Raw genomic sequence first — 10927 nt, 5'->3', positions numbered from 1 at the left:
TTTTAAAAATTAACTTAATTCTTATGCGGATGAGCTTCCTAATAGAGCTCATGATATGGATGTTGATTTTGTGATTTTCCAGCAATCCCCGGTCATCAAACATTAATTTCTTCAAATCAAACAAAGCTGTATTGTTCAAAAGGGATGGAGTTCCCCATAAATAATTGGGCTACCTAGAACTAACTATACGCTTATTCGTTCATTTTTAATAGGCTCCAAAAAGATTAGGCTAACTCCACCTGAGAGTCTCGGAATAATGGCAAAGTACTAGACCATATAAACAAAAATGGGACCCTACAGAAAGGATGACATCTTTACCAAAATATCCCCTCACTCCCCAAAAATAAGCTTATCCCAATATCCCAAGCCAAAAGTATCTTCCTGAAAGAGCAACTGAACAAGCCAAGCTTCCCCCCATGAAGTGCCTCCAGCTCCAATCTTCACTGCTTCCCTTGCATGCAAAACTCAAACCTCAGCCAAATCATACAAGCCACACCAGCCAAATCATACGTGCCCAGCATTTCCCTTTAGCAAGTGATCCATTAACTACCAAGGCACTTCCACATTCAATGGTTGTTGCCCCAGCCCAATCCGGTGACTTATCCACCTTTCTCCCAATAAGGTCCAATCTCTTTTCTTTCCCTTTTTCATTGCTTGGCCAAAACTTGTCTAGCTACCACACTTTATTCTTAGCTGAAATTCATTAAAATTATAATTTTTTTTTAAATCTGACTTCTTATTCAAAAAATTTGGGAGTTAAAAGTTAACAGAGTCTAGCTTGGTTGATTAAGTAGAATGCATCAATTATTGTAAATTTGTTGATAGTATCTTCATTCCTACCAATAAAAAAATAAACTGGTAGTTAGAAAAGAGTTTATGCTAGAAAAAATGTATTGCTATCACACCTCTCTTTTTTCTTTTTTTGATGAGTACTCCTCTTGTTTATTTGATAGTTCATGACTATCATAATTGAATTTGACACTAGGCTCAGGCTATATAACAACCTTTTACTCCAAAATGGAGTTTAAAGTGATGCTTAAAGTCTAGAAGTTAACTCAAAATTTCCTTATGCATTGCAGTGCTGTGCTTCTATCGGCATACTTCATAGCAAATTTTGTCGTGCCAGGTTTTCTTACCAACTCTTTCGGATACGATAAGTCAAACGAAGAGCAGAAGGTTGACGATTCAAATGAAATAGAAGATGAATAGATAGTCAAGGGAGGTCACGAAAGAAACAGGATTACTTAAATGTGAGAACTGAGCTCAGGATCAGGATGGTTGATGCACTACTGCATGGTTGTATCAATGTGTCTTTTGTTGTATCTTTAGTTCGCATTTAGATTATAAAATATCTCAAGTGTCATTGGCGTTGCCCATTAGTATTAGCTATTCTAGACTTGGTAGCGATTACAATCTCATGAAAACCAAATTGTTCCTGCCCTTGATTCAGTGGGATTACTACCCACAAAAAAATATATATTCAGCAAAAACAAAAAAATATTAGTAAATCTCTTATAAGTATAGTCTTTATTTAACAAAAAATTAATTATTGATTGATATTTAATAATATAAGTTTTTCATATTAGACAAATTTATCATCATTGATTATGTTTATGTGTTATTATAGAAAATTATATTTGAAACTGTCAAGTCCATCTTAAAGTGTTGTCTTTCTTCATAGAACATTTCTTTCCTTTTTATCCCTCTTTATTATATTTAGGGGTAATAATGAATTGAAATAACTCAAAAATAATTTGAAACTTGATTCAACAAGCAACTCATTGAATTTGGTTCATGAATCAAATGAGTCGAATTTAAGCTAAAATTTGAACTCATTAAATAAATAAGTCAAACTTAAATAATATCTTATTTGATTTATAAATCAGCCCAATATGTATGTATATATAAAATTGATTGAGTTTTCTATTAATTTATATATGTAGGGTGAGTAGTTTTTAATTATGTAGACTTTGGTTGCAATTATATTTTTCTTTTAGTCATATCTCGTGACCTACAAAATTAATAGAATAAGTTCAAATTTGTATTTTTAAAAAGTTAAGCAATCATTTTATTTAAATCTACTAATAAATTTAAAATTTAAAATGTATAAGATTTAAAAAATTTAACTTTTTGTTCATGTCATTTAAGTTAATTAAGGAACTATTCGTGAGTTTGAATAGAGTTAAGTTCCAGTTGAAAAAAACATTCATATCAAACTCCAATCGAACTCATATGCATGAGTTGAATAAGACAAAACTGAACTCAATTCATTTTGAATCCTAACTACATTAAATATTTTATTCCAGTCTCTTCTCTTCTAACTTTTTCAACAATATTCATGTCCAAATACAATTTCTCAAACATAAATTCACTTTGCTATGTTAATAGATCAATTTTTGTGACAAAGACTAAACTACCCAAAAGCAAGCATTACTATTTTATATATTACGATATATTTTAATGTTTTATTATTATTTTTTTACCGAGAACTTCACGACACGTCAACCATGACCGAATTCCAACAGACAAGTTGAGGAGTATCCTCAAAGTCCAACACTCGAGGAGATTGCAAGTATTGGCACAGGTAGAACAAACAAAATGTTTACTAAAGGCCCGAAAGCTATATCTTCAATTCCCTCGAATAAAAAAGAATGAAGTATAAATTAAAATTTCTACATAATACAACCACCAAGTATCTGGCAAAAGAATAGAGAAAATTTACAGTTATCTGCACTCTTCAGGGGGAGGGGGAACCCAAAAATATTGCTTATCCTCAATAAACACAGCGGAAGATGAAATTTGTCTAAACAACTGTCCAACCAGTATCGATTGAAGATTTAGCAGAAGGAGATGGGAACCCAGACTTGGGAGGCTTCTTTCCAAACAAAGATGACTTGCTGTCAAAGAAACTAGAGAATGACTGCCGACCTGACTTCTCTTCGTCGTTTGTCTGATCTTTTGAGACAGACTTCCTCAATAATTTATCTTTGCCTCCAAAGATAAGGCTAAGCGTCCTAAACGGGCTCCTTGGTTCACCGGTAACCATTGTTGATTCCTCTGTCTGCCTAATCATCTTTAGAGCTTCTTCAGGATCCAATAACATTTTCTCCACTGTTTCATATACCTACACAGGAATATGAACATTAAATCCTCTATTGAATGATGTTATTACATGTCTTCGCTTAAAAAAAAATGTTATTAACAATAAATCAACTACCAACAGTTTTATTAACAATTTACATTTCCCGGGGAATGATTTTTCATCCCCATGGCTAACAAGTAGGGTTATCTTGCACAACGAGCTTGTATGTCAAAAAAAAAAAAAAACAGAAAACTAAATAGTTCTGGAAGGTGAGCTAGGTAAAAGTTACAAATTTCACGCATTGTGATAGTCTTGGAGTGTTCCTTTTTCTTCAGGACTATGCTTCGTAAGTTTATTTATATAGTGAATAACTGTTCAAATAAGAGGATAAAGAAATAAATTTCTCCACTGTATTACATGTCATATTGACCATGTATTTCATTTAGGTATTGATCAATAGAGAGGCTTCACAAGGATTCAGGGAGATGCTATATAACTTCATAAGTCACTTAGTCTAGGAGTACCAACCTGAACAAGATCATCAACTTTCTCATTCAATTTGTTGTTTTGACAAGCAACAATTATGTACTCCTTGCAGTCATAGAATAACTTCGAGAAGTCACTGTTACTAGACAGCATAGGTTCGGCAATTGCAAATCCTAAACCAAGCTATATAATTAAAACCAAAGGTTTTGATTAGAAAGGTATAGAAATGGTATAAACATCAATACATATTAATCAAATCGAGTCAACTTATACAAAGATGAAAGAACAGGCTAAATTTCTATCAAGAAACTTTACAAACATGATTATATGATAGGATAATTCATCAATTAAGCAACTTTGTGGAACAAAATACTTTATGTAATTTAAAAAATCTGAAATAATAAAAAGTTAAGAACAATTATATTTCTTTTCAACCAAAATTGGTGACATAAAAGAGCAAATGCTTTAATTTTCATAAAACTTTAACAGCCAATGCTACTGAAGTCTGTACGGAAAGGAGATTTACTAAATGCCTGTTTTACATTTTTTATTAGGAAAAAAGGACAAAGTTGTTTAATATTGTATTTAATTGACAGTACACTGCCTCCTATGAAGGCTATCAATTTTCTTGAATGAAACAGGATATTACTATTAGTCCTATGTAACAGGAAGAACATCCCCCATCCTTACAACAATAAAAGCCTTATCCCCCCTCCTTAAACAGAAAAATATTAAAAGTAATACAACATTTCATCTCCTTTAAATTTATACAGGAAGATGACAAGTATGTTTGCACAATTTCCATTTTTTTCCTTTACCTTTCTCAAAACCAAATTTTTTTATCTAGGACCCCCATAACCAGACATCCCATTGGAGATTTGAATACTCCGGTTTGAGCCAGGTTAAAACACAAAAGTTGAAGAATTTATACTAACAAATGCCTTTATAAGTGGTTGGAGCCAGCTCAAAACAGACAAGTTGAAGTATTTTTAGACTAACAAATGCTTTAGAAGTGTTAAAATATTTTTTAAATAATTAATATTGATACAGTTATGGATAATGAAGGATATTTTTTAAAAATATTAATACTTCAGAGATCCATTATGTGGACAAATGGCAACTATATATACACAACCAAATTAACCAATGTGATAAAAAGATAAAATAAAGAACTTACTAACGAAACAAACAGCTGTCCAAAAAGATCAGATGGATGGATGTCTTCAAATGCATTGAGGATGCCCTCCCTATAAATGGATGTAACATGGGATTCAAGAGATGGATTTAGGGTTGAAATATATAAATTAATGCAAAAAATCTTCATCACCAACTTACAATGCCAAATCCTCATCAAACAGAGGTGCCTGCTTAACAGCAGGTACTGGTTTGGATGTTTCCCACAATTCACGCCACAAATTACCTACAATTCAGACAAGTTTAATAATATGAAATCAGAAGAAAATAAATGCTCAACAGTTCCCATATTTCTTGCAGATTTTGTGTTATAACTTATAATAAAAGATTTACTTATCTCCATATGCGTTATCATAGATGCGATATGATATCCAGTTTAGGTAATATATATCTTACATAACTGCTACAAAGATTGAGGCATAGGGTTTCAACACTTTCAATTCCATGGTTTGCCCAAGGGAATTAGGAATATGAAATCTGAATATCTATGCTGATATCAATTGACTGACAATGAAATTATTAATTCAACATTCAAAATTATTCAAACTCTACATTTAGACATTCTGGACCCAAAACTGATCAGTTTGCCACAAAGTTCCTACATTAGACTGCAATAAACAATTCCCATCATACATAGTGTAGATTCCATGCATATCTTCCTCACAACTTACCAAATCACAACCTCTTTGGAAATCAAAGCCATAAAGAACACATAAATGATGGTAAAATTTATAAGCATGAAGCAAAATTTTACTCACAATTGATGACAAGATACAATGAACAGTTGTTCCAAGCAAAGTAAATCCACAATTTTATCAGATGTTGATGGTCCATTTACATAGAAAAAGACCACAAAATAGCCTTGCAGCAGAATTTAAGGATATCAATCTACAATGGAAAAGACTAAAAATACACCTTCTTTTTGCATTCGCTGACTTAGCTGACCTCTGGTAGACAATGGCTCCCCACTATCAAAAACATCACTATCCTCTGTACTTGCTTCATTATCTGTCCAATCAGGAGGAGAGTACCATCTTACAAAATCCTCCAAGATACATCCAGGATTTGCAGCCTAAAATATCATAACATACAGAACTAACTCAGACTGAACATTAGGCACATTCAACATAGTAAGAAGCATTCACAATGTCAGTAAGAAAAGTTCCCTTCCAGGGAGAGCCTTACCTTGAAAGCTTGCATATCTGAGAGCAGTTGAGAGCACCCAGCACCAACACTGACCATAAAATGTAACATAGTAAGAAGAAAATGCCTAACTAATGCTAACTATAAGCTATTACATGATTGATGCACATCTGCAATTAAATAAAGCTAGCATTTACAAATTAGTTACATAAGAAACAGACATATGATCATAAAGGTATTACAAAATAGCATTCTGTGAATGTTTGTTGATCAACAAGTTCATCAATGCAAATTCTAGAAATTAGAAGAAAAAACAAGACCAAAGACATAGGTCAGAGGTTCAGAATCCAGATTCACAGACCCTGGTCATGGGAGTTCATAGTCTAGATGTGAGTCAATAGGTCATAATCATAGGTTTAGATCATGCGAAACAATTCAAAAAGGCATATAGGAACACATCTAACAAGCAAGATGACCTTGATGATTTTAATAAAAAAGTTCATCATATGAAAGAGTAAATTGGGATTCACACACTGTGTATAAGGAAAACGGAAAGTGCATTTAGATTTAAGATAACAAACTGCGTCATGGATCAGTTAGCATACAGACCTCCCTGTCCGCAGCACAAACTCCTCTGTTTCCCTGATTAGATCTTCTGTAAGCAAAGGTCCTTCCTACATGAAATGGTCCCAAAGTTCTCAAGTATAAGATAATTTTAAATAGTGATTATATAGAAAAAAATATATTTATCAAACCTGAGTGATTGGAGAATACACAGGCTCGCCAGTTTCCAACAATGTCATATCTCCAGCAGGATGATCTGCACCAAGTCGAAGAACAAGCTCCCCACTATTCAATCTAGCATATAGAACAGGGCTTGCAGGAGCTCCAGCGCAACAATCAGTTGATTCTTTTATGTCTGAATTAGCTTGCATCATCATAGAGTCTAAAGATTCGGTGGCAATAATACGGAACCTTTTCCGAGAGATGCAGCAATTAATTACTTGAAAATGTTGATATAGAAGACATGACTTCAGATCAGGAATCTCATTCTGGGGGACTCCTGGTAAGTATTGTTCCTCAGACCATAGTTTTCTTAGCTGTATCCGTGAAATAAATAAATAAGTTTAAAATATTCTTCTTCAGCTGGTAATTAAGGAAAAGTAGGATTAGTGATTCTTGTTACAGATCCTAAACCAGAAGTTTGTATATGACTTTTTTTTTCTTTTTTCTTTTATAGACAAACAGATTTGAGAAGGAAAAAAAGGAAAACAGCTTTAAAGTTTGCAATAACACAGCATATGGATAATTTTCTGCCTTATCCACAAATTTTATTTATTTGCAAAGGGGAAGGGAAGGATAAAATTGGGTGCAAACTTTAGTAGACCAGAATTTCAAAAATAAAAAGAAGCAGCATAAAACAAGGAAAAAAAATCACTATCTAACTGCTCAAACAAAATGAAGTTTTCAAACTTTTAAAATAACTATTAAAAATCAAAACAAGTAGGAAACAAAATTTGACATTCATCAACATGGCATCATCAAGTGATCTTGCATATTTATCTGGCCAAATCATGTGATCTAAGATGAAGATATTAATGATGGTAATGATGCAGTCTATTACTAAGATCATAATCACTTAAACTGACAGTTACTTCAGATAATAGTTTATATATAATGGAAAAAATGATCAATAATGTAAATTAAATCTAGAGTTCTGGGTAAGTAATAAGGTGTATGATTACGATATCAGAACTAGAAGTTCTTTTCAAGTTAAACATACTTCAGCAACAACCCTGCACCAGAAAAGAGCCATTTTTCTAAGAGTCTTGTAGTTTCCAAGGATTTCAGCTAGCTTAACAACAAGGCTCTCGGGAGGTGCACCATGAATATCTCTTGGCAAAGATGTCATAGCAGTTTCCTCTAGATTAGAGTTGATCTTTCTTCTAAGGAAATCTCCTTCTGCGAATATCTTGCAAATATTACAATGAAAGTGAAAGATCATAACAGATAATGGGTTAAGGAAAATGAGGACAGGCATTAAAATGTTCTTTAACATAATTGCATTATCAGCAAGCCACCCTCAATTCACATACCTGGATCAAACAGAGAATTAATTAACTGCACAACTTTCTCATTGCTAGTAAACTCAGATGTAAGTTTGTCCTCCTTTTCACGTAGCACTAAAGCCTTAACTGCCGAGAAACTTAAGCCTGCCCTCTCTCTAGCAGGTGAAGAAACTCCTGATGAAGCTATTAAATCTTTCATTGACTTTGCCTTACTTCCAGCCCTAGTCAAGAGGTAAATAATTTTACGGAACAGATTAGATATATTGTTGAGCAGAAATCTTTCTGAATGATAGAACAAGACTCTTATGTTGTTGAACTATAAAAACTTGCATTCAACAAATATGTGGTGTGCCAAATAGAGAAGGGGAACCTTGCAATCAGAGAAATAGAATGCAACAACATTGAATAGAACCTTTCAGTAGTTCATGAAAAGTGGCAGGAAAATGGGACAACAGAAGGCAAAATAAATGCAAAAACAATTACAACTTACTCAACAGCTATAGCCAATTGCTTTAGCACAGATGATGGAGGAATGGGATCTTTAGTTGCAGCAGTTAAGCTTTCAACTGAGGGAATTGCTTCTGAAGCCTGAATCAAAGTTTTTACCCATACATCATTAAAGCAACCCATATGTGTAATTGAATTGGAAAATCAATAAGATACTCGTTTGTATAATTGAATAGGCAAATTAATAAGAAAATGTCAATCGTATCCTCAATGATGATTTTACTGGAAAAAGGGGCACCATGAGATTCCTAAAAAGCATGCATTACCAATTTATCACAAGCATACCATGCATTCCTAACTTACTAGTCAAAGGATGATGACACAATCTGACACAGACTATTTTGAAAACAAAAATGCTCGTAGTCAGCATACATTATCAGACTTTGCTAGCATCCTCCTGACTTAACTTGGTTTAGAGACTTCAATCATCTTTTCAAAGTTGGAAGATGAATCCTTGAGTTAGAATGTTTCAGATTTTCTTACCTTGGCCTCAAGATCATTCTTCATGTTCAGGAGGTACAAATTATCGTCATAAAATGGAACTGCCATGCTTGCATCCCCAACTTTATCTGTATCTTCAACTTCTTTTCTCCCTCTACGGATGTTCTTTATTCTATCCTGCCAATCCTGCTTTATTCCTAAATGTGGAGGCCTCCACTTTATATGCTTCAATTCACTACGAAGCTGCACCATCCAATTAAAGACCAATTGTGTAAGTAAGTAATTACAGGACAAATGTCACGTAATAAATACCTAGACATAAACGCAAACAAATATATAAAAAGTTTTCAACCATCTTTAAGCCAAGACACATTTCGAATTATAACTATTCACTTTGCAGGACTCCTGCAAATATATTTTCATAATTAATTGTGTGCAAAACAAATTTTGAGGAAGTTATTGAGGGAACGAATCAAAACAGAGTTCATTAGATTCTCCAAACAATGAATTTCAACACATCCTGATCAAAATTTCCCATTCCTTACTAACCTCTAATTAGAAACTAACGAAACAAACAAATATACTTTTGTTTGATAATCAAATGCAGCTCCCGGAAGTGCATATACGTTGGGAATAAAAACAAAAACGCAACAAAACAACAACGAATCCAACCTCGGTAGGATTGAAATAGTTAAATTCAATGTTTCCCCTCCTAAATACTATCAATCTCCCAAATTTTATGTTCCTAACTGTCAAATCAAACAAACGTTGCTTCCAAGTCCAAATTAATAATTGCCATTACCTTGGAATCGTTTTCGTTGGTGTGAGGAGATTCAGCTTCTGGTTGTTGGCCGGTGAAGGTGTTTGGCGACGATTGCTTATCGTGATCTTCTTCACGACGGTCAACAAATTGAGTCAATGCTAATTCCGAAAACAATAATAACTATTTTTATTTTTATAATTTTTATTTTTGTGTTAAATCTCCCAAAAGAAGAAAGGGAGAAGAAGAGAAGAGAAGGAAGAAAAGGCACATCCGTTAGGAATAAAAAGGAAAGGAAAAAAAAGAAATCTAAAAATAGAGAAATAGTGAAGTGGCGCGAGGAGAACCTCGATCGGATTTGAAATCCAAGAGAACACGCTCCGCTTTCGCCGCCGCGGAATGAAAGGCGGTTCTCGCTTTGGAAACAAAAGTCTGCTCCTCCATTCCCTGCGCACACGCGAAGATGATGAGGTCAGGATTGAAACGCTGAGAGTCATGTCATGCCAAGAGTAGATGGAAGAAGACCAACACCAACACGGTTTCATATAAACTAGTACCAGTACTAGTAGTGGAACATCACAAATTCTGTGGTTTGGTCTTCTCTGCACTAAAATATTCCCAATCCAAAACGGGGATTTTTATTTTTATTTTTTTCTTGTTTAAAAGTTTAGTTGAGTTGCAACCGAGAGACTCATCAGGTTAGAATAAGTCTTTTACGTATCATCGGTAGCAGATTCGAATTTTTTAAAATACGAGCATGATTCTTATCAAAATAAATTGGGATTTTGTTTATTCTTTTTCTGTTTAGATTAAAGTAATAATTTTGGTCCGTTCCGTTATATACTACGAGTCCGTGGCAATTGGCAAGTGCACTAGATCAGATTGGCCGCTCTTAAATTCGTTTTCTCGAAATTCATGCCGGTCTGTCCTTTCCTGCAGTCCAAATTTGTCATACCATAATAGTAAGGAAAAACAAAACAAGTGTTGAATTAAATGGATTTGATTGTAGAATTTAAATGAATGTTAGATAAAATTGATTTTGACATAATATAATTTATGTTTAAATATTTTTGTTATAAGATTATGTTATAAATAAAATAATAAAATTTAATATGAAATTTTAAATTTAACTCAAAAATTACTTAAAAGAGATTATATCATCTGCCACCCCCTTAAGGTTGCCATTTGTTTTGATGACAAATATATTCATTTCACACAACTGTACTTCACAATCTGCTTTAACTT

General features: G+C 33.4%; 2 protein-coding genes across 5 annotated transcripts; one reads left to right on the top strand and one right to left on the bottom strand.

The window, feature by feature from the left end:
* The first annotated feature begins 254 nt into the window (after positions 1-254).
* On the top strand, positions 255-1493 carry LOC100798628 (uncharacterized). The gene is made up of 2 exons (XM_003519536.4): positions 255-622; positions 1080-1493. Exons 1-2 carry the CDS (start codon positions 417-419, stop codon positions 1207-1209), a joined length of 336 nt encoding a protein of 111 aa, XP_003519584.1. The 5' UTR covers positions 255-416; the 3' UTR covers positions 1210-1493.
* A 1149-nt stretch (positions 1494-2642) lies between these two features.
* LOC100798096 (uncharacterized) lies at positions 2643-10488 on the bottom strand. Of its 4 annotated transcripts, none has more exons than XM_014770599.2 (15): positions 10240-10488; positions 10030-10129; positions 9725-9813; positions 8965-9165; positions 8465-8562; positions 8002-8195; positions 7689-7867; positions 6661-7005; positions 6515-6579; positions 5948-5996; positions 5678-5834; positions 4904-4988; positions 4746-4815; positions 3611-3751; positions 2643-3124 (listed from the first exon to the last, which is right to left on the bottom strand). In XM_014770599.2, exons 2-15 carry the CDS (start codon positions 10124-10126, stop codon positions 2804-2806), a joined length of 2091 nt encoding a protein of 696 aa, XP_014626085.1. In that variant the 5' UTR covers positions 10127-10129; positions 10240-10488; the 3' UTR covers positions 2643-2803. The 4 variants fall into 4 exon arrangements, with proteins under 4 accessions (XP_014626085.1, XP_006575680.1, XP_006575678.1 ...); XM_006575617.3 differs by having other exon boundaries at positions 9725-9810; XM_006575615.3 differs by having other exon boundaries at positions 9725-9865; positions 10030-10488.
* Between the last annotated feature and the right edge of the window lie 439 nt (positions 10489-10927).

Source organism: Glycine max, chromosome 2 (genome assembly GCF_000004515.6).
Source record: "Glycine max cultivar Williams 82 chromosome 2, Glycine_max_v4.0, whole genome shotgun sequence".
In the NCBI taxonomy this organism is placed as follows: domain Eukaryota; kingdom Viridiplantae; phylum Streptophyta; class Magnoliopsida; order Fabales; family Fabaceae; genus Glycine; species Glycine max.
The sequence above is the reverse complement of the archived record's forward strand: the minus strand, read 5'-3'. Positions and strand labels throughout refer to the sequence as shown.

What these genes read in the sequence shown, in the direction of transcription:
- LOC100798628 (XM_003519536.4), top strand. Translation starts at nt 417, where the DNA reads ATGAAGTGCCTCCAGCTCCAATCTTCACTGCTTCCCTTGCATGCAAAA. An exon ending in TCCACCTTTCTCCCAATAAG is followed by an intron (nt 623 to 1,079) that starts GTCCAATCTCTT and finishes TATGCATTGCAG; the next exon opens with TGCTGTGCTTCTATCGGCAT.
- LOC100798096 (XM_006575615.3), bottom strand. Translation starts at nt 10,227, where the DNA reads ATGAAACCGTGTTGGTGTTGGTCTTCTTCCATCTACTCTTGGCATGAC. An exon ending in CAATTGGCTATAGCTGTTGA is followed by an intron (nt 8,196 to 8,464) that starts GTAAGTTGTAAT and finishes CCTCTTGACTAG; the next exon opens with GGCTGGAAGTAAGGCAAAGT. An exon ending in TTTGATGAGGATTTGGCATT is followed by an intron (nt 4,816 to 4,903) that starts GTAAGTTGGTGA and finishes ATCCATTTATAG; the next exon opens with GGAGGGCATCCTCAATGCAT.